This window comes from Ictalurus punctatus, chromosome 26 (genome assembly GCF_001660625.3).
Source record: "Ictalurus punctatus breed USDA103 chromosome 26, Coco_2.0, whole genome shotgun sequence".
Lineage (NCBI taxonomy): Eukaryota > Metazoa > Chordata > Actinopteri > Siluriformes > Ictaluridae > Ictalurus > Ictalurus punctatus.
The window spans coordinates 9,726,961-9,750,968 of NC_030441.2; the positions used below are offsets into that span (position 1 = coordinate 9,726,961).

The 24,008-nt window shown below is 37.4% G+C and overlaps 2 protein-coding genes across 3 annotated transcripts in view; both read left to right on the top strand.

Annotated features, from left to right (window-relative positions):
- The first annotated feature begins 1,093 nt into the window (after positions 1 to 1,093).
- On the top strand, positions 1,094 to 5,472 carry si:dkey-1h24.6 (T-cell-specific surface glycoprotein CD28). 2 transcript variants are annotated; one of them, XM_017458258.3, is made up of 4 exons: positions 1,094 to 1,343; positions 2,634 to 2,963; positions 3,107 to 3,168; positions 4,231 to 5,472. In XM_017458258.3, the coding sequence occupies exons 1-4, from the start codon at positions 1,259 to 1,261 to the stop codon at positions 4,399 to 4,401; spliced, it is 648 nt and encodes a 215-aa protein (XP_017313747.1). In that variant the 5' UTR covers positions 1,094 to 1,258; the 3' UTR covers positions 4,402 to 5,472. The 2 variants fall into 2 exon arrangements, with proteins under 2 accessions (XP_017313747.1, XP_017313746.1); XM_017458257.3 differs by having other exon boundaries at positions 1,115 to 1,343; positions 3,107 to 3,231.
- A 2,021-nt stretch (positions 5,473 to 7,493) lies between these two features.
- The window catches only part of cckbra (cholecystokinin B receptor a), a 30,583-nt gene continuing 14,068 nt past the window's right edge, over positions 7,494 to 24,008 (top strand). The window contains exons 1-3 of the mRNA XM_017456900.3: positions 7,494 to 8,138; positions 15,218 to 15,466; positions 22,570 to 22,831. Coding sequence (XP_017312389.1) covers positions 7,985 to 8,138; positions 15,218 to 15,466; positions 22,570 to 22,831 — 665 coding nt within the window. The 5' untranslated portion in view covers positions 7,494 to 7,984. The remainder of the gene's footprint in view (positions 8,139 to 15,217; positions 15,467 to 22,569; positions 22,832 to 24,008) is intronic.

Sequence of the window (24,008 nt, forward strand, 5' to 3'; positions counted from 1 at the left end):
TGGAGTTGCTTAAAATGTGTAATGCAACAATAATAAAGGTGATAATATATATATATATATATATATATATATATATATATATATATATATATATATATATATATATATATATATATATATATTTTTTGTAACGAAGACCTGCCGTCCTAAATGTCTTACTTCTCAGCCAACTATAAATCTTACATCAGAAATTTCTCAGATTTACTATACCCTTATTTACATTTCATTCAAAATGTATTACTCATTCAATGTTCACAAGTAATGCTATCTAGAATGTAGGGGTGACAAAATTTAGAAAGCCCCTTGCTACAGCTGTTTTTTCAGCTAAAGCAGCCATCAAACAAATCACTCAAAAAAAGGCAATTCACTAAAGAGGCAAAGACATGGCACATGAAAGGTTTGCATTTACATCTCACAGTAATTACATTTGCTTCAGTAAAAAAAACTAAACAAACAAACAAACAAAAAAACATAGAGTTTGCTTATTATTAAGTGCACCACACCTGACTTTTGCCTCACTGCTTTCTTCCCGTTGCTTCCTGCACATGTTAAGATTAAAAAATTATCTGCCGTGTTCACTGAAATACACTGGGGTTTTTATTGATAAAATTCTTTTTAATTATCTCTGCCTGATAATTACAATATATGATGTTGATCATTCTTGTCTTTGGCTTCCATAGCAGTCAACAACATGAACGTTTAATATGATTTAATACGTACAGAGTAACTTGTCATTATATAACACAACATCATGGCTTTCTTTAATCACCTTTGGTTTATACAGTACCTTTGCAAGAGCAAGTGACTCAGCCACCCACTTAATATACAAGGTAACCCCCTAAGGGTCTCTGCTTAATTTTGACAGTAACATCCTTTATAACAGTGTAGAAACACTGCACTGTGATGCTTCATTTTTGACACACAACATGCAAAAGAACGGAAACTTCTTGACTTCACACTATTTGGGGATGTGCCTTCGCTGTCACAGTGTGGTTTGTGCATGTATTGTTTCACTTTTAAAAAAAAGAGACTGTAAGCTCTCTTAGTGCATTATGGTACAGCTTAACTCCAACTGCTAATGTGATAAGCTCAGAGTTCATAGTGGGGAAACACTGGTGTTTACTCGGGTTACTGAATAATAGGAGTACTCATACGTTATCATCGGTCTCGGGCTAATAGAAGTGCGGGTTTAGCAGTGCCACATTTGTTTGAGCAAACAGGTGCACTGCAGTCTCTTCTTGCAAGTGCATAACAGAAGATGAAGACTTCCTGGCTTTTGGCGACCCTCCTGCCCCTTTTCCTCTTCAGCTGTGCCCTCCCTGAGAAACAGTGCCAGTGTAAAGGTGAGTTCGAAAGCCCTCCATTACTATATCACAGATACAGGTGGCTAAAGACATCTTAGGACTTTATTCTTTTCAAATCTGTAATGTGGATATAAATATGCATACTGTATATATCATGTAAATACAAACCAAACAAGCACTCAAACATAAACCTGCTACTAGAAGTGTTTTATGAATTGAAATGAGATTTATTTATTTATTTTAGCTTTAAAACATACTTCACTGTTTTAGAAAAACAAAATGGGAGCCACTGCAACGATAGCTGGATGTCGTTATTTTCACATAGAGGGCATTTTCTTGATAAAGATGCCATTTTCCTTCTTATAGCCACTTTAACATACTTAATATTGTTGTAAAGCTGCGTGGCTTGGTCTGTTTCTTGAGGTTGATGTATGCTATTATTATAACTGCTGTGTGTGCTACATGGTTAAATTGTATAAATTTTTTTTTATTATTAAAAACAACAAAAAACTTCACTAGAGATTCCTAAGCACTTTATGGCAGAAGATATACAAATTTAAACAACATTAATCTTTTTCATCATTTAGAAAGTGTGAAGAAGGTTCAGTTAAGGTTAACGTAAGATCGTGATTTCAGTATGAGGGAGTGTCAAAGAGTTTCCGCGAGCCGATGATTCAGGCTTTCCTCACATTCTTCTCGTGCGTCTTTGTTCTACTTCAGTGACAGTATTTCTCCACCATATCTACAGTCTGTAAACAAAATAGTGAATAAGGTGAGAGAGGGAGAGATAGAGAGAGACTGTTTTGGAACAACTCTGACATGTGGAAAGAAATGTATTGGCATATCAGCAGTGTTTTTTTGGTTTAGCAGGGTGTGTGTGTGTGTGTGTGTGTGTGTGTGCGTGCGTGCGTGGGGGGGGGGGGGGGGGGACGGGTTCTGTTTTTTTAAATTCTCTTAAATGTTCTTCATGGGGGACATTTTTATATTTCTAGACACGTCTAGTTTCCGGAAAAAGTCAGCAATATCAAAATGGTTTTTGTTCTAAAGAATCTGCGAAAAGAGAACTGTTTCAAGGACACAGGAAACTGTTGGTTTGTGGTAATTCTTTGGCGTATGTGAAACATTTTTTTTCTTTAATAAGAGGAGACAATTAACTTTATAGCTGCAGTTTCACAAAAACGTAACAAGCAAAAAAAAAAAAAAAAAAAACATAACTAAAAATTCTTAGTTAGGACTCTCTCAATGATACAAGCAGGCATCAAAGAAATGAACCAATTGCACAACTGCCTTTGCAAGTATCATGACTCCTTTTTTTCCCTTTTATTCCAGACAATGTCCTAAAAATTCAGCGTGTAACAGTCCACGGCAATGTCTCCGTGCCCTGTCCCATGTTTACAGCTGTGGAGATGACGTTCAAGTTGCACAAGGGACAAAATATTACTGCCACCGTCACGTATGTGAATGCCTCACATAAGAGCAGCCCAGAACCCCTAGGCAGCAAAATGTATCACTCTGTAAAAGATGACAACACCACTCATTTTCTCCTTTACAATGTGACTATGGATGCAACGGGCTTGTACACATGCACGGCTGAAAAGTCCTACCCCCCTCCCATGGTCACCATACAAGAGGAACCTCAGACCATCGTGATCGTTGAAAGTGTGTAGAAAATGACATTTTCTCTTTCTCAGTTTATTAGTATTGCATACTTAGATCATTTCAACATCACTACTGAAAGCAAAAATGATAGAAATACTATGTAAACTGCTAATGCGCCAACAAGAATTATTTCTTGTTTGTAGACCATGGGTGTGTGCAGAACAGCCAAAGAATGGATCCTTCTGCCAGTCATCTGCCCCTATGGGTAGGGTTCGGGATTCTGAGTGTATATTGCCTGATTATCACATGCATTGCATTATCACTGAGAGTGAGTGACAAATGATTTACATAATTGTAAATGAATAAGAAATAATGGCAGTTGGGCTCCCTGTTCTTCTCCTTTTATATACATGCTACTGATGATGATGATGATGATGCTATTATTATTATTATTATTATTATTATTATTATTATTATTATTATTGGTGGCAGCAGTAGTAGGTATATAAAAGGAGAATGCATTTAATTCTATTGTCAAATGTTACTGTTAAAATAATTAGTACATTAATAAATAATTATAATAATGATTGTTAGTTGTATTATTATTGTTGTTGTTATTATTATTATTATTATTGTTATTATTATTATTATTATTATTATTATTATTATTATTATTATTATTATTAGTAGTAGTAGTAGTAGTAGTAGCAGAAGTAGACGTGGTAGCAGTAGTAGGTATATAAAAGGAGAATGCATTTATGTATTCATATTGCCAAATGTTATTTTAAAAATAATTAATGCATTAATAATAATAATAATAATAATAATAATAATAATAATAATAATAATAATAATGATGATGATGATGATGATGATGATGATGATGATGATGATTCTTCTTCTTCTACTTCTTCTTCTTATTATTATTATTATTATCATCATCGGTGAAAGCAGTAGTAGGTATATAAAGGAGAACAATGGGGAGCATAACTGCCATTATTTCTTCATTTCGATTGTCAAATGTTATTTCTAAAAGAATGATGATGATGATGATTATGATGATGATTAGTAGTAGTAGTAGTAGTATCAGTAGTAGTGTAATAGTAATAGTTTTCATACTGGTATACCAGTGTTAAATAAATTAAGGCTATATCACTAAAAATCATTTCATATTTTTTATCTGTTTGAAGTTCAGTACATAGCGCTAATTTAAATGAACCTTAACCTTTGTTAAATCTATAAATTATACTGATATAAATGCACAAATATCAAATGCATAGTAAGTTCACTGGTAGGTTCAGAATAACAGAATGTGCTTGGCTTCCAGTTCCGTCTAAAAAGAGAGGACATGTCCACACATGACTACATGAACATGAAGCCACGAACACGGAGGAAGAAGCAAGGCATCCATCACCCAACACACCACAGCTGGTACAACGACACGACCAATGGCACAGCAGTCAGCAAGAAGCTTCCAACTAAAGGAACATCTGTTTAAATCCAAGACTCATCTCAAACTAATTTCCCCTGCACTGCACATTTGGTTGTGTTCTTCCTGCTCTAATCCACTTGTTAGAAACACATAAAGTGAACAGTTTATTAATTAGTTGATGAGTTTAGTCAGGTGTGCTGGAGCAAAGAGAACATTAAAATATGCAGTGCAGCAATTGTAAATGCTGCACTAACCAATCTTTTATTATTTTATTCTCACACCCTTACTTGTGCAGAAACTGTAGCAAAGCTATAGGCTAAAGGTTTTTATGTAGTTTTCTATTTGTGTCTTGTTGTATTGCTTCAGTCATTGATGCATTTTTGTAGATAATAAACTTACCTAAAAACTAGCTTGTTAATTAATATCTATTTAATTGTATGTGGCTCCCTACACCAGAAATATTGGCACCCTGAAAAAAATGACCATGCAGTCTTAAACAGTTTTAAGTACAATGCTACTTAGCCCCCCCCCCCCCCCCCCCCCCCCCAATATCCTGCAATAAGTTTGTCCTGCAATATTTTCTGTATTTTATTTTTTATTTGGATTAATGTTTTGGGTCATTATCTTGTTAAAAGTTCAGAGGTAACCAGGTATTGGATTAATAATTATTTAAATTGCTTTTGTTTGAATTGTTCATTGCAAACAGCTGGAAGTCTGTAAATTTTGACAATAACCCTGATTTGCAATGGGGGTTGAATAATTTTGATTGCAACTGTAGGAATTAGTGAATTTTTCCAAGAATGATCATTTGTTTGCATTTATTTTAAAATATTTTTTTTATAATGATATTCCTATGAGTGTTTGAATTTTTACTTATTTTCTTGCCTGTTCACTGTGGGGCTGACTGTAAACATACACTACCTTGAGAATAATGAATAATGGTCTATAAAATAATGGCTTTAACACCATATGTATATTCCAAACTATATGTAGTAGGAGCCATTTGGGACTCACATCCCTTCTAGTGATTTCTTAAAAATCTTTTCACATTTTTTGTTCTTTGTGGTAAAGTTTTCACATATTGTACAAGGCAGTACAAGTGGGTAACAAAATAAAACCAATCAAAAACAACATAAAGTGTCTTGAACAGCTTCAGTGCACCTTGGAACAGATTCTACAAGTCTCTGTAAATTAACTGGAATGATGAACACAATGGTATTCCCTCAATTTGTGTTTTGATATTGGTTGTGGAGCGCGCTTTTAAGCACATCACTCCAAAATCTCCCGTAAGTGTTCAATTAGGCTAAGATCTGGTGGCCATAGTATATGTTTCAGAGTACTATCATACTTATCAAACCATTCAGTGAGCCCTTGTGGCCTTTGGATGGGGCCGGAGTCACCCTGGAAGAGACCACTCCTACTAGACTAGTTAAATGTTTCATCAGAAGGTGATTAATAACATTGCATTGATTTGCAGTGACTATTCACTTTAAGCAGACAAGTGGACCCAAATCAGGCCAGCAAAATAAATCTACAGTGCCCTCCACTAATATTGGCACACTTGGTAAATATGAGCAAAGAAGGTTGTGAAAAATTGGTTGGATCTTCCAGCAGGACAATGATCCAAAATATACATCAACATCAGCACAAAAACGGCTTACTGACCACAAAATCAAGGTCCTGCCATGGCCATCCCAGTCCCCTGACTTCAAACCCATAGAAAAACTGTGGGATGAACTGAAGAGGAGAGTCCACCAGCTTTTGAAGGATCTGGAGAGATTCTGTATGGGGGAATGGTCTCAGATTCCTTGCCATGTATTCTCCAACCTCATCAGGCATTATAGGAGAAGACTCAGAGCTGTTATCTTGGGAAAGGGAGGTAACACAAAGTACTGACTAAAAGGGTGCCAATAATTGTTGCACACCTATATTTAACAAAGATTTTTTTAAAATAAACCTGTGTTGTGTTTGAAATTGCTTGATATCCCTGAGAGCAGAGTATTTTGTGAATTTTTTAAAGAAAAGATCAAAAGGTTAAACAATAAATAAATTTTTTCACAGTCTTCTTTGCTCATATTTATCGAGGATGCCAATATCAGTGGAGGGCACGGTATACCCCTACAACATAACAAAGACACCAGTTTTTCCATTAATTTGTCACCCCTTTGTATCCACTGGTTTGATCCCGAGATCTGGTTACTGTCTGTGTGAAGTTCCTGTGCCACCTATGTCCACATGTTTCCTTCAAGTTCTCCAGTTTCCTCCCAACTCCCAAAACCATGGCAGTAGATGGATTGGCTAAAATAAATTATGGGTAAGTGTGAATGAACTGGCATCTCATTCTGTGTGAATTCTCAACTCACCCAGTATTCCTGGGATAGGTTCCAGATCCACCATGACCCTGGCCAGGATAAAGTAGGGAGAGAATGAGACAGTGAGTGTATCTGCACAGATATATGTTTTGGTAAATAAATAAATAAATAAATAAATAAATAAATAAATAAATAAATAAAGACAGGTTTGTGTACCTCTGTCTACTCTATATGATGTTTTCCCATCTTTGTCTAAATATTGCACCAATTAAACCCAAAGCCACTCTTTCAACGTCTTGTTGGTTTTTATCAGTATAAAAGTAAAGGTGTGCAAACTCTTTCAGGTTGAGACTTCTGCATAGGTCTTCCCATAGGTTGTTGAACCCCCCCCCCCCCCCCCCCCCCACACACACACACACACACAAAAAAACCCCAACAACAATTGAAAACCTCACATAATTTGTAATGGTTTCAATGGGAATTGTTTTGGCTTTGATGGAAACTGTATTGCTCCAAGTGGGTCTCTACTGGTAATTTGTTCTACTGGTGGCATGTTATGTCTAGTGGATAACATTAAGGACCTATATCCTTAATATATCCTACTACATAATGTTAATGGATTGTAATGGTAGCCTATTTCTAGTGGAATTAGAATTTCTGTGATGGTTTCTATTGTTCTCTTCTGCGTCTTCTTCTTCTTCTTCCTCTTCTTCTTCTTCCCATTCTGTCCATTGGAGGGCGACACAGACCTCTTAAAAGCCTTCCAAAAAATGCCAACAACAAATAAACAAAAAAACCCCCCAAAAAATCCCCATTCTACTGTGAGACTAGTGGGATCTCCTGACAACGGACCATTCCATCATTCCAAATGGTGCATCCCTTTCTAGTGTCGAGGTTCCCCCTCCACGCACGCACGCACGCGCTTCTGACCCTCCCCAACAGCACACTGAGGGAACATCCTCTGTGTTCAGCAGCGCTTTAAGCCTCTCAGCCACGGCACTTTACGCACAGACACAGCGCGAAGAAGTTCGAGATTGTTGCCACGTAGTCCACCATTCATACATCGACTCCGCATTACTGAATCTCTCTGCATTAGTACTGAATATTAAAATACAGGCTGCGCGTTTTTTCTTTTCTTTTCTATTTTTATTTAATTTTTTTTTTTTTTTTTTGCGAAGTCAGGCGCATCTGAATAATTTACACCCAGCGTAATTTTCTGCTTAGGGTAAGTCAGTTATAGATTCTAACGTTCTAGTCTGGATTATTATTATTATTATTATTATTATTATTATTATTATTATTATTATTATTATTTTTAAATACACACCCGGGTGAATATGGATTTCCCTAAAATGAATGAAAGTGATGGCACACTGTGGGAGTGCGCAAAAGCTCCAATAGATTCTCCATTAAACCGCTCCACCGTGGAAATGAACGCCACCTGTAGCAATGCGTCAGAATTAACCAAACTTCAAGTCACACGATCTAAAGGTGAGCTTCTTTCCTTTGACTTCATGATATGGCAGATTGATATGTAAAGTATGCTGCTTGTCTTTCACAAATATTCCGATGCTCATTCTTTAAATCAGTGCATTGCATGAGGCATGCGTAAGGATCCACTAATTATCCAGTTTTGTAAATACCCAATGCTTAAAAAAAAAAAAGGTTCTGTATAGATCATCCTAAAAGAAATTCTTTGGGGAAATGTTGTGTGTGAAACTGTACAGTGAAAGTGTGACCCATTTCCAAAGAACCATCAATCAACCAGTGAACCATTGAGAAACCAATTTCCCCCCCCCCCCAAGTGTGTGCTTTCCAGCAAAATGTTGTTGGTCATTTCATGAAATGTCCATGAAGCAGGGCAGAGTCTGTACTGGTTTTCAGGTTTTGAGAGCCTGTGTTCTTTCCTTCTTGCATCAATGTGCATCTTAAAGTAAAAAGACAAAATGTATCAATGCTCATTGTGTGTGGTTTTGATTGCCAGTACTTTTTTTTTTTGAGTACAGTGGTGATTTCCATCTGAAGAACATGGTTTCTTGCTAAAACCCAAATATTGTATCTAGTATCAAAATCCTTCGGTCATATCATGACAACACAATCTTTTATTCCAGCTGTGGACTGCCTTTAATCTTCAAAATCTGCATTATTGGAGTCATATGATTTCTGCTGGTCCCATTCAACAATTCTGGAATTTGCTGTGTAATTGCAAACCCCCAGAGTTGTCTCCATAAGATGAACTACTGTAGCACACCGGCAGCTCAGTTTGTCCGTGAATGTCTTACGTTGCACATGCAATGCAATCAGTGAAGTTCTGAAATGTAATGCGCATAGGACATTGACATTGAAACACATGCCAAAAATACTATAATCAAATCCTTTATTACAGTATATTGTTTTATTAAAAAACATTTTATATAAAAAAAATCGTATAGAAAATCTAAAAAAAAGAAAACCAATATGCTACCAAATTATATGAATGAGTGTATGTTGTTATTGTGTATTTATTTATTTATTTATTTATTTATTTATTTATTTATTTATTTATTTATTTTAGAAATAATGGTTCCATTTAGCACCCTTCTTTTTTTTTTCTTAAGATATATATATAGAAACTTATAACAGAGAGATTTCCTTTTCACAAAATATTCCAAGTAGAACTTTTTAAGGAAGTCTTGCATGTAGGAGTTTGAAAAAGCATGTCATGGCAAATCATTATAGAATAAAAATCCCAATGGGGTTGACCTCATGAACCTCAACGATGTGGTAATGAAGCATCTTTTGGTTGGTTGGATTGTATATAAATGTGGCAATGACTCAGCACTGCAAAAGAACATGAAGATAACTGAGGAAATGTATACCTCTGTCATATGCACCTTAATTATCTGAAAAGTATTTTGTATTGATCTCATGTAAAACTTGTAAGCATTTGAATGAGGTGTGGCAGTGCGGATGAATTCCATTCTGATTTACACAAACAATGGACACTTACGCTCAACGTAACCTTCACTTTTCATCCAAATTAAGTCGAGCGAATTGTTATTAAATTGTAAGCATGAGGCCATGCTGCCATTATTGCCATTTCACTGCACATCAGTGGTATTGAAAAACACCATACATGGTATTTGTATGAGGAAAAAAAAGGTAACGTTTATCTATGAATGTCCACTTGTCAAAAGCAGCATGAAATCTAAGAAGAAAAATAAGGAGAAAGATCAAATCTAGAATCCCCGAGGCTTCTTCAGCCTGTCCCTCTGGAGGAACCAGCTGAGTGTTTTCCTATGAGAGGATTTCAAGTAGAACCCCTTTAGGAAGCTAAGAAACTAACCATCCGAAGAACCACTGAAGCCTATTTTCTAGGAATGTTTCATAATGACCACAATTTTGTCATCATCATCATGATCACTTTCTGAAATGCACAGAACTTCTACAACCAAAAATACACACATGCTCTCGTGGAAAACAATCTTTCCAACCTAACAAAAAACTTCAGAGACTGAGGGTTTATAGACGTCAAAAAGTAATTAAACTTGATTGAAAAAATAATGTGAGACTAAATTATGCAAACACACACAACCCTTTTTATACCTTTCTCGACAGCGAATTCATCTTAGGCAGGGTTTTACCTTTTCTCATTAAAACAGACCAATCTTATTCGCCACAATTAATTATTCATGTCTATATGTTATCTTAAATTTGTGGAGTATGCGCAGTTAGTTGTTTTATGAGGACAAGGTTTCTTTTTTAAAAAAAAGGTTTCACTCGGACAAAGGCTTTGTTTTTTGTTTATCTCTGACCAACACTCCCTTCTTATGTCTCAATGAGCTTCTGTCTGTTTCTATCTGCGCTCCTAGCTGATATCTACCTCCCTTCCTGAGGCTCTAGTCTAACTGGGTAATTGGTATTGGGCCTCAAGGTTGTTTACTTACAATAGCAGCTTTCAGCAAATGTCTAATACCAATTTATTGCTGTGCAGAAAGGTGCAGGCTGATAAAGAAAAACAATTATTGTACAGTAAGACACAGTATTCATCTAACTCAATATACACTTAGACTATAACTTGATTAAAAAGTGTTCTATTGATTCAGATTATGTTTCTAAATATTGATTATATAGAGAGATTATGCTTGTTAACTAATATTGATTATTAGATTATGCTTAAGTAATAATTAGAAATGTTGGTTAGACATCTTGATTGTATTTTATTAACATATACAAATGTTAGTTACGCATATTGTTTACACTTTATCAATATTTTCTATAATGTTCAGCTCTGTGAATTGTTTTGTAGTTATAGCACATGGGTGCCTTTGCATTATGCTATTATTTTGAGTCTTTCCATTCAAATGGTGCTTGTATGTAGATATTTGTTAAGCCTGTTAAACAACAACATTTCTGTTAAAAAAAAAAAAAAAACTTTCTTATTCCAACTGTTTAGGAACGTTTTACTTTTGTGTTGCTGTAGTGTAATTTCAGAAAATATAAGAGAATTAGTGTGAGAGAAATATTACTGTAGGCTAGTGCCTTCCAGCCATAACATTGCTGTCCTGATTAAAACTATAAAACACACTCCCGGAGATAGGAAAGGAGAGCGAGAGCACACATAAAAACACTGATGCATGTCCATACTCTCCACTTATTATATACTTAATATCAGCATCATGCACCAAAGTGTTGGGCTTCTGAACATCTGCATGTAACGAGAGTGATGTATTACATACCCTGCCTTTGCCAACACCCTGTTGATAACAATGGAAACTTTGCCCGGTCTCACTAGCACAGTCACAGATGTGCGGCGAATTTGGTGTATAAATTCACAATCACGTTAGGGACACAAGTTAAATGAATAGGGCAAAAACATAAAACAGCAAAGTGAGGGAGACATCTGTTTCACATACGCAGTGGCATATTGCAGTGTTAATGGTCTTTGTTTCAGCACGGGAAGATCAGTCATTGGCTACAGTATATCAACCATAGTCAACTGACTAGAATTCTAATGAGAAAGGGATTTTGATTCATTTTATGAATTAATTAATAAGAAAATGTGTTTAACCTCTAGATTAATCTTTTCCTTAATCTTAATTCATAATGTTCCCATTCCTTCTTTATTTATTCATTCTTTCTGTCTTTATCCCATTCTATTTTTTAGGCTTAGTGATGAGCACGTTTGCCTTGCACCTCCGGGGTTGGGGGTTAGAATCCTGTCTCCACCCTGAGTTTGCATGTTTTCCTCCCCCAGTCCAAAGACATGCACATTGTATGCATTGATTGGCATTTCCAAAATGTCTGTAGTGTGTGAACGGGTGTATGAGTGTGTGTGCGATTGTGCTCTGTGATGGGTCCACAGTGTCCCCCACCTTGTACCCCAAGTCCACTGGAATAGGCTCCAGGCTCCCTGCAACCCTGTATAGCATAAGCGGTGCAGAAAATGGATTGGTGGATTATTTCTATTCTATTCCTTTACCTTTATTTGGCTTTTGAAAGTTCTTGTGAATTAACTAAGGCCATGTAATCTGAGAAGTACTTACAAATATGAGTCTCATAATAAAATTTCACTTTCACTCCTGATATCAAGTAGAATATCAGAATCAGAAAGTATTTTTCTGGCCAAGTAAGATTTCCCTTACCAGGATTTACAATTGGAAATTGCTCCATTAACACAGACTACGATGAAGCAAAGCAGGGAGATAGGTTTAGGGAAAGAGACAAATAAAGATGTATACAGAACTCTAAAATGTGTGCACTCTGCACTGTACAGATGAGCTTTCTTTACAGAATAGATAGTTCTAATCATGTCAGTCTTGTGTAAATGTAGCTACAGTGTTCTCTGAACGTATTGAAACAACAGGGCCATTTTGTTTTTTGTTTTTGCGATACACTGAAGACATTTGGGTTTGAGATCAAAAGATGATGATATTTACATCTAGAGGTGTTACACAACTTAGAACAGTGATCAACCGTGATTCTTGTTTCCCAGGTGTGCCCTGATCGATTGTTCAAACTATTAATAGCTCTGAATGTTTACTCATGGTTTGAGCCTCCAGCTTCACCTGTGAAGACTGCATTTGTTGTTAAAAAGGATAATCCAACATGAAGACCAAAGAGATATCTATGGGAGAAATGCAAGCCATTTTGTAGCTGAGAAAAGAGGGAAAATCATTAGAGCCATTGCATAAACATTGAGCATAGCCGATATAACCGTTTAGAATGTCTTGAAAAAGAAAGAAACCACTGGTGTACTAACAACCAGACATCAATTGGGCCAGCCAAGAAAAACAACAGCAGCTGATGACAGAAACGTTGTGAGAGCTGTGAAGAAAAACCCCAAATCAACAGTCACCAACAAACAAAAATGTATTTCCCACGGGGTTGCTTAAAATGTTATTGATTCATAATTTTTTATATAAAATCTCATTTCTGGTTTATCAAATAAAAAAAAAGAAGACTACATATTTTTTTGGCTACAGATAAATCATTAGAATTCACTGTGTCTATATACATATCATGTCAGCATAGTGTAACCTGTTTCAATACAGACAATAAATAATGAAAGCACTGAAAATGAGCACATTAAATCATTTTCCATATCACAATATTGAAAAGTGAACGTTGCATACTTTGTGCAACACTACTCACCAAGCAAGTAATGTGACTCTTACATTTTGGCAAAGAGAATAAATAAATTGGCTAATTGGCATAAAATTGCAGCAAGCATGGTTAGCTAGTTTAATAAGGCATGCGACATACTTTATTGCAAATCTAAGCCCTGCTGACTGGCTTTAATTAAGGAAAACTGAAATCTAGCCTCTATTGGGTAAATGCCCATTGACTCAATCAATGTTATATCAATTCTGGCAGCTGAGAAGAGATAGAAGCTGTGTTAGTCAGTTCTCTAGCAAGAGATTCAAAGAGAGACTGAGATTGTGCAGTAACAGTGTTTAAATACTTAAACATGAACATTGGGTGCATCTCAGATGCAGTCACACTCTGAGCAAAGAGAAAACATGGTGTCAGAGTTGACACTGGTTGCTCAGTTACAGGATTGTAGCTGATATTTGGAGGGTATAGTGCATACAGCGATTCACAGTTCAAGGACTTGAAAATGAGCAGAGTGGAATCAGCAAAGTTCAGGGAATCCCAGCTAAATGCTCTTCACCAAAGGCTTACTATTGACCTTGTGATATACCTCGCTATGCTGTTTTATGATGTACAGATAAAGGCAAATCAGGACTTTAAATACGCTTTATGTCCCTCATGGGAAAATTAGTGGAGCAGAAACCCAGCGTAAAGGTTTCCTTAGAAGATGCAGACATGGATATGATAGGAAAATGGTATGAATTAGCTACAGGGTGCCGTATTCAGTCCTAAAATTAAAAAATATCATGTCAATATGTTATATGCAGCGCTTACACTACCTGTTTGTAGTTCCTGCCTCTGAGGTTGCCAAATCTGTCATGAGTAAAAGCATCCAAGATGTTTTAAATACAAGCACTTGAAGAAATCTGGAGGATATAAAATGTGGACTAAAGATGCAGAGAGCATTTTTTTTTCCTTTGCTACCAAATGTAATAATATTTATCATAAAAGCAAGAGAAAAATTAAGAATAAAAAAAGACAATGCGATGAAATATGAATGAGAAAATGGCAAACACTGAAATGAACATTTAATAAGAGTCTAGTATATTGGTAATATTTTGCTGCAGTGATTAATCACTGAATATTGGTTAAATTTAATTATTATTATTCAACAGCTTGAATAATATTATTATAATATTATTATGCAAGTAGTGCTTGATCCAGCGCATTCTATTGTTCTGCATTTTATTTTTAAAATAACCTGAAACTGTCCGAGTAGCATTTTGTTTGTTGCTGCATCTGAGACCTGAATAATGATGTGGAAAATTTCAGTAATAAATCTTCGTTATGTGCCCATAACCCAACTCTAATACAACTCAGTATGATTTGTAGTGAAACTGAAAATTCGGAGAACAATTGCAGGAGCTGATTACTTCAGTCCAGCTTTAATCAGACCGGGTATTTTTTCTTGTCACTATCCCCATGATTGCTACGGGGCACACATGATTGCTAATGGGTGCTACATCTGTGATAAGGATGATCCAAGTACTCTAAATCACTGAGCCACTATATCAGCAAGTGTGGCACAGGGGGTGGCATAGGAGGTTTTCATTACAAATGGCTAATGTACCATGACATCAGCTTAGGTTATCATGACAAAGGCAATTACTTCTTTGATTAGGACTCAAATGAAAATTCTGTTGATGCCCTAACACAGTCACTGACTAGGCTTAATTTTGCTCTGGTCTTATACGATCAAATAATGTTCTCCATTACATTGATTCCACATGTCGAAGTGTCCTTGGGTAAGACACAGAACCCTAAGTTGCTCCCAATGGCAAGCCTATGCCTTGCATGGCAGCTTTGCTGCCATTGGTGTGTGAGTGTGTGTGTGTATGGGTGAATGAGACACATTGTTTTGTAGTGCTTTGTAGAACCACTATGGTTAAAAAAGTGTTATATAAGTGCAGACCATGACTCTTCCTTCCTTCCCTCAGAAATGTACTTGCTACGGATCCTCCTCTACTCTCTGATCTTTCTCCTGAGTGTGTTTGGCAACCTGCTGATCATCGTGGTGCTGGTGGTGAACAAGCGTATGCGCACCGTCACAAACTCCTTCCTGCTCTCGCTAGCTGTCAGTGACCTCATGATGGCCATCTTCTGCATGCCATTCACACTCATCCCTAATTTGCTGCAGGACTTCATCTTTGGAGCCGCCATGTGCAAGACCGTTGCCTATTTCATGGGTGAGGTGCTCCCTATTTCACCTTTCACTACCTACTGCGTTTCAGTGAGTTATAGGGGATATTAGAGGATTTTAATATTATATTCATTGGCTTGCATATCTCAAAGCACAAATAGGGTTATGCTATAATAATTTGAAAGACTCTCATTTTAAGTGGAAAAACAGCACCGCTTTACTAACATCATTCCAGTGATACCAGGAACCACATATTTAGAGGGTACATTAGTTTACAGTAAATTAGTCAATTAAAAACAGGGTTCTCCAGCATGTTGTTCTTATACTACTACTACTACTACTAATAATAATAATAATAACAATAATAGTAATGTATTATATTTGTTTTCTCCTTTGTAAACACACGAACTGAAGAAAAGGCACAGACTATACCACTAACCCTAACACTACTTTAGCCTTTCAAACTGTTTATACAAAATGATAAAAACAAATTTGCCAACAACATCCATCCATCCATTTTCCAAACCTCTTACCCTACACAGGGTCGCAGGGAGAGTGGAGGCTATCCCAGGGAGCTCAGGGTAGAGGGCATCCTGGACGGCGTGCCAGCTCATTACAGGGCACAATCGCACACACACATTCACACACCCATTCACATGCTACTGAATGCCAATTAGCCTAAAAATCTGAAGGAAACCCCTGAAGCACAGGGAGTACATGCAAGCTAGGCACACACAGGGCAGAGGTGAGATTTGAGCCCCTAACCCCTTGGATGTGCGTAGCAAATGTGCAAACCACTAAGCCACCATTGCTCCCACGGACAACATTAGGAAAATGAAAGTAATTGATAGGAAAGGCAAAGGAATGTAGGGACAATCCAAGTAATGAAAGGCCAATATGTGATGGGTCGGTGATGGATCAGTGGTTAGGGATTTGAGATACTTGCCAGAAGGTAAAAAGAGTTCAAACAACGGAACTCTCTAGCTACCACTGTTGGGTCACTGAGAAGACCTTAACCCTTAATTGCTAAATTATACCCTGACTTTATTGTACAGTGAGGGAAAAAAGTATTTGATCCCCTGCTGACTTTGTACGTTTGCCCACTGATAAAAAATGATCAGTCTATAATTTTAATGGTAGATTTATTTGAACAGTGAGAGACAAAATAACAACAAGAAAATCCAGAAAAACGCATGTCAAAAATGTTATAAATTGATTTGCATTTTAATGAGGGAAATAAGTATTTGATCCCCTCTCAATCAGAAAGATTTCTGGCTCCCAGGTGTCTTTTATACAGGTAACGAGCTGAGATTAGGAGCACACTCTTAAAGGGAGTGCTCCTAATCTCAGCTTGTTACCTGTATAAAAGACACCTGTCCACTGAAGCAATCAATCAATCAGATTCCAAACTCTCCACCATGGCTAAGACCAAAGAGCTCTCCAAGGATGTCAGGGACAAGACTGTAGACCTACACAAGTCTGGAATGGGCTTGGACCATTGCCAAGCAGCTTGGTGAGAAGGTGACAACAGTTGGTGTGATTATTCGCAAATGGAAGAAACACAAAAGAGCTGTCAATCTCCCTCGGCCTGGGGCTCCATGCAAGATATCACCTCGTGGAGTTGCAACGATCATGAGAACAGTGAGGAATCAGCCCAGAGCTACACGGGAGGATCTTGTCAATGATCTCAAGGCAGCTGGGACCATAGTCACCAAGAAAACAATTGGTAACACACTACGCCGTGAAGGACTGAAATCCTGCAGCGCGCGCAAGGTCCGCTGCTCAAGAAAGCACATATACATGCCCGTCTGAAGTTTGCCAATGAACATCTGAATGATTCACAGGACAACTGGGTGAAAGTGTTGTGGTCAGATGAGACCAAAATGGAGCTCTTTGACATCAACTCAACTCGCCGTGTTTGGAGGAGGAGGAATGCTGCCTATGACCCCAAGAACACCATCCCCACCGTCAAACATGGAAGTGGAAACATTATGCTTTGAGGGTGTTTTTCTGCTAAGGGGACAGGAAAACTTCACCGCATCAAAGGGACGATGGACAGGGCCATGTACCGTCAAATCTTGGGTGAGAACCTCCTTCCCTCACCCAGGGCATTGAAAATGGGTCGTGGATGGGTATTCCAGCATGACGATGACCCAAAACACACGGCCAAGGCAACAAAGGAGTGGCTCAAGAAGAAGCACATTAAAGTCCTGGAGTTGCCTAGCCAGTCTCCAGACCTTAATCCCATAGAAAATCTGTGGAGGGAGCTGAAGGTTCGAGTTGCCAAACATCAGCCTCGAAACCTCAATGACTTGGAGAAGATCTGCAAAGAGGAGTGGGACAAAATCCCTCCTGAGATGTGTGCAAACCTGGTGGCCAACTACAAGAAACGTCTGACCTCTGTGATTGCCAACAAGGGTTTTGCCACCAAGTACTAAGTCATGTTTTGCAGAGGGGTCAAATACTTATTTCCCTCATTAAAATGCAAATCAATTTATAACATTTTTGACGTGCGTTTTTCTGGATTTTTTGTTGTTATTCTGTCTCTCACTGTTCAAATAAATCTACCATTAAAATTATAGAATGATCATTTCTTTGTCAGTGGGCAAACGTACAAAATCAGCAGGGGATCAAATACTTTTTTCCCTCACTGTAAGTCACTCTGGTCTACCAAAGTGATGGAAATATAAATGAGTCTGACTCATCTGATTGTTAGGAGAAAGGAATACCAGAGTTGAGGTGCCACAAAAAGGTTTGATTGCTGAGATAACAAATGTTAGATGGAGCGAAGCTGAGGAAGAAAGAAAAGGAAAATCTAAGAGTCTGGAGTGTTTGTTAGGGATGGAGGAAGTCAAATGAAGTGCGATTATTGAGGACTTTATAAATAAGAATGAGATTTTGGAGTACAGCTCTAATATGCACTTGGATCAGGTGTTGGTTACAATCCAGGCTTTTGAATTCTGGATAGTCTGAAGCTTGTGAGCTGATCTGGAGCTTTTTTGTGTAAGCATAACCTAGACTTGATGTGCAGCAGAATACGAGAGACAAGATCTATGCACACTAATATTACCATACGTTAATATAATAGGTAAGATAGTAGGGGTATACCCCAGTGTCCTGGTGAAATTCTCCTACTGGCCCTTCTCTAACTTTCCTAATAATCCACATCTCTGATTTGGCTACATCACTCTCTCCTCTTCACTAATACCTGGTGTGTGGTGGGCGTTCTGGCACAATGTGGATGCTACACACTACTGGTGGTTGATGAGACTCCCTCGGCCCCATATTATGTAAAGTGTGTTGAATTTCTAGAAAAAACATGCTATGTAAATGTAAGGAATTATTATTATTAATCTCATATGTAACATTATTTTCATTGCATATAATCATAGCATTATACTAGTAAGCCTTTACTGTCTGCATTGCATGCTGTTGGGATTTTGATACGAGGCTGTTAATGTTTTAGGTGTTATGGACTATATCATTTCCTCTGTGTCTCTATGTACTGTGGGCTGAGAAAGTAATAATCTATGAAGGGTTGTCATACACTTCTTTGTTTGGTGTGAAGTGAAAATATAGCTTTGTTCTGTAGGCAGCAAATTACACCCTTGCCTAACACAAATGTTTCACCAGTATGTGATCGTAATAATATTGCAAATTAGTCACAGTAGACATGCCAATACAGTTATCTACCTCTGGACATTAAAGATAACTGTTTGTCAAGGGTTGAATTTGAATCAGTAATGCCTACCTAGTGGAATGTCAGACCTCTGGGCTTAATTATGAATTTGTTTATAATGTTAACTATAATGAATAGTAATTCCTTAGATTTATATAACGCTTTTCTAAGCACTCAAAGCACTTTAAGATCAAATTGAATGCAGTTTTATTATTATTATTATTATTATTATTATTATTATTATTATTATTATTATTATTATTATAGTTGTCTGGGAAACACTGCATACATGCATCATTGCAATGTAGAGAATGATTTAATGGACCTTATGAACTACGTTGAACTAGATACACCATTATGTAGGAGAGAAGGCAGAAATAACTGATAAATGAGAAGTTAGTGGAAGCTGTCTCAAATGCTTTATTAACTACAACAAAAACAATAGCCACATAAAACACATAGGCCATTATGCCTCTATTTTGATGCATCACTAAAACACAGCATGGCCTAAATACAATTCATGTGCGTTAATGTGAAGGCACAGACCATTGAACGTCAGTAATATATGTGTGATTATAAATGGTTTCAATTTCTCCCACTGCCTGAGAGAGTGTGGAACAGATCAAGAACAGATGTTGTTTGGGGATTTTTAACAAGCTGCTGATCTTTGAATGTGTATATTTTACAGGATTGTAGAAATTAGACCTAGATTGGTACAAAAGATGGTTATTTCTAATCAGAGTTTGGCACGGTGGTGGCACCCATTGGGTCACTCCCACAGTGCCATGTGTCCAGCCTTGAGTCAGAGGAAGAGTGCTGTTGTCGGTCTGCGGGAGAGAATGTTCTGTCACATCCTACTGATATGCTAGTGGTTTTGTGCTAACTCTTGATTTATGTTGTTCTCCTCTGCCACATTTATTTAAGCCAGCCTTTGGGCAGGCTGGTTTTCATCAGCCACAAGCAGTCGATGAACCATTACATCTCCTTCCAACCATTGATTTTTGTGTCTAATCTCCAAGGCTATGTCTGTTAATGTCTGCCCTTAAGGACATAAAAAGCCATCAAAGTCATGTCAAATGAAGGTGCAGTGACTTCAAGAGCTGTGGGCTAATGTCTTTTACGAGTAGCCTGCCATTATTCTGCCGTTTAAGTGTGGTCGCCACTAACTCTGCTTTACACCTATTGTAAATTCTTTTGAGAAGAAACGAGACAGTCATAAGGCAGCTATTTTCCAAGCTTAAATCACCACAACTTTTTTTCCTTTCACTGTGAGAGTCTTGACACTGGAAATCTGGCCTTTTTTCTAATAAAAATCCATCACCCTTTTTAGTGGAGATTATACGGTTTGTGAATAGGAAATCAAAAAGGGTGTTTGAGACAATTTTAGCTGTGGTCACCCCTAAGCCATTAAGGGATTTGCACAGTGAACTTTTTCTAAGACTCTTCAAGCTTCATTGGCTTTCTTCATAAAAGGCTTCATTTCATTCATGTGTTATCTGGGCTCAAGGGAGGAAGCACTTAAGCTTTAGGGTAACTGTGGCATCATTTTTTTCTCTGACACCTCAGAAATGAACAAACAAAATCAATCAATAAAAAAAACAAAGTGCTTTGAAATGATAATTACAAGAAACACTTTGCTTTTGAAAATAATAATAATAATAAAAAAAGAAACGCACAGTTCTCACTAATATATTCTCCCAAATTCCAAGACTTTTGCAATGAAAGAGGATGATTGTACAGAAAAGCAGAAGGAGCATCTATTAAAGATCCAACTAGGAAATTTTGCATGACTCATTAGCTCAGGAGCAACTCAATGGGTAAATACATTTGTAAAAAAAATGATTCTCAAGGTAAACCATCTATAGTAACATATTAATTGCAAAATGCTAACATTAGTGCTATAATAAAATAAACTCACCAGCCAATTTTAATAGGGGGAAATGTGATCTCAGATGTTTTGATTGTGTCATGTTTGTTGCCAGATGGGCTGATTTGAGTATTTCATAAACTGCTTATCTGGGACTTTCTTGTTGATGAGAGAGGTCAGAGGAGTTTTGCCAGGCTGGTTCAACCATGGTGAGTGGAAAAGTATCAACATATAGATGGGCTACAACAGCAAGACGACCACATGGGGTTCTAGTCCTGTCAGCCAAGAACCGGAATGTGAGGCTACAGTGGGCACAGGCTCACTGATGTGGACAGCAGTGGATTGGAAAACATTGCCTGGTCTTTTTTCAGTCATTAACTATTCAGTTTAGATGAGCCTGTGCCTGCTGTTGTGGTCAATCTACCTCAAGTTTCGGCACGTTTTCCCTTCTGATATGCTCTTCTGCGGCCCACAGTTAAAAAGAGTGGTTATTTGAGTTACCATAGACTTCCTGTCAGCTCGAGCCACTCTGACAAGTCTCCTCTGATCTCTCTCAGCAACAAGACATTTCCACCTGCAGAACTACTGCTTGCTGGATGTTTTTTCCCCCGCATCTTTCCATGTAAACTTTAGAGACTGTGTGTAAAAAAAAAATAATGAAAAAAAAAAAAATCCAAAGAGATTATCAGTTTCCAAAATACTCAAACCGGTCCAACTGGTACCAACAACCATGCATCGGTCAAAGTCACTGAGATCATATTTTTTCCGCTCATTCTTATGTTTGTTGTGAGCATTAAGCTCTGAAGCTCTTGACCATGATTGACCCAAAACCATGATTTTATGTATTGTGCTGCTGCCAAATGATTGGCTGATTGGATAACAGCACGAATAAGCAGGGGTTCAGGTGTTCCTATTAAAGTGGCCAATGAGTGTATAGGAACATGAAATCTTTGTATGTGTCTTGTTTTCTTTTTTTAATTAAAATAGTGGTGTGAATGGTATGCAGTAAATGTAATTTTGTTGCGTACATTTAAACTGATTAAAATGAACAGTGGGCTGGATTTGAGACTTTTTTTAATCACAGTCATGACTCAAGGCTCAGTAAAACAGATTGATGTTTAATTTATGATTTTTGCTGCTTTCATAGAAGAATCCCCTGCAGAACAACTGGCTGAACAAACCTATTCATATTCATATATGTAAAAGTTGTTTAGAGGATCTCATTCCAGTGGCTTGTACCGAAGCATGTAATTTTTTTCTGTAGGCCAATTAAAACTATGGCTAGCCTTCTTAATAACAATGACCTCTCAAAGTGGTAACTTTAATAATAATAACTACTGTAGAAGATTAGAGAGGAGGGAAAAAACAGGCATATCATGGTTATAAACAGAAAAACACAATCTCATCAGAAAGGCTAAAGCATCAAATCATGCAAAATATTTAGCACAGAAATAAAACAGTTGAGAGCTGAAGAATTGCCCTACACTGCCTTAAGGCATGCATATCACAGATTCTTATTAGAAGATTTTGTCGCTTAGTTACACCACCGTTCCAGTAGGCTACTTATCACATGTCTCGTACTTCTTCCCACAATTCTCCACAGGTATCTCCGTCAGCATTTCCACCTTCAGCCTGGTTGCCATAGCAATCGAGAGGTACAGTGCCATCTGCAACCCGCTGAAGTCACGGGCATGGCAGACCCGCTCGCATGCTTACAAAGTCATTGCCGCTACCTGGGTGCTGTCAGTGGGCATCATGATACCGTATCCGATCTTCAGCACGCTGGTGCCCTTCTCCAAACCCAACAACACCACTGCTCACATGTGTCGCCCAGACTGGCGTATAAGCCAAATGGAACAGATGTGGTGAGTTCAGTAATCACTATGTTTATCCTAATGAATTTGCAGCCAGCCAGCCAGATCTTGCACATGACTAGAATTCTTATAAGCACGGGTATAGTGGATTTCATAGACTATAAATCAAGACCTTAAAAAAGTGACAGCTGTTCTGTTCTGTTCTGCTGTCTTAACGTCAACCATTTTTTGGTAGATTTCCTCATATGAAAGCCTCCATCTGGAAAACTGTATGCATTTCCACAAAGCTGAGCATATTTCCAGTTTACTCAATGGGAATTACCTATACTTTAAGCTCTGTACTACAGGGTGCACTAAAAGTCTCCATACTGTACAGAAAACTTTTTAGCAAAATGTCTTCCAAAATTTTTCATACTTAGTTTAAGAATGCCTTTGACAAAGGAAAAACATATTGAAATCATTCTCATGGATCGGGATGTTGTCGCAAGGTTGTGATGGACAGGAAGCATGGCGAGCACATCACACACGACACGGTTGCCAAACTTATTAACAAATTCAAAAAGACTGGAAGTGTTGCAGACCAACCGAGAAGTGGACATCCACGAACGTCCGCTGATGAAGGAACAACCGACATTGCTGGCAATCATAGTCCCCTATGTATGGAGACTTTTGGGACACCCTGTATTTCTGTACTACAGCTCCCCTCTTTCCAGTTTCTTATTAACCTCCACCTTCTCCTTAAGAGAGTAGATTTTCTATAACTCTTTGCTTTCTTTTCAAAGGACTACACTGTTTTGTTTTTTTTAGACTGGAGTGTAGTTATTTATCACAATAAATATTCACAATATGGTACGGTAGTCCGGTCATTTATCATTACTTTCAAATTTCCTTCAAGTGCACTCTGAAACAGAGCAGATAATGTTTGTTGTGCCAAAATCACTGGTTGTAAGTGATATTAAATACTAAGAGACATTATAGTGATTCTACAATTTGGGTGCCGTTTGTGTCCCACTGAGTATAGACATTTTAAGCATGGGCAAAATGCCCTTCAAAACAACCTACAGTATGTGTATGTTTCAGATAAATACCTTAAAACATTAATATAAAACCTATTTACAGCACTTTTTCTTTTTCCTTTTTTTATTCTAAGTCCATGATCAACACATTTTACCTTGAAATAACTTTTACTAAATCTAATGATTAATCACTATTCAAAAATCCTTCATTC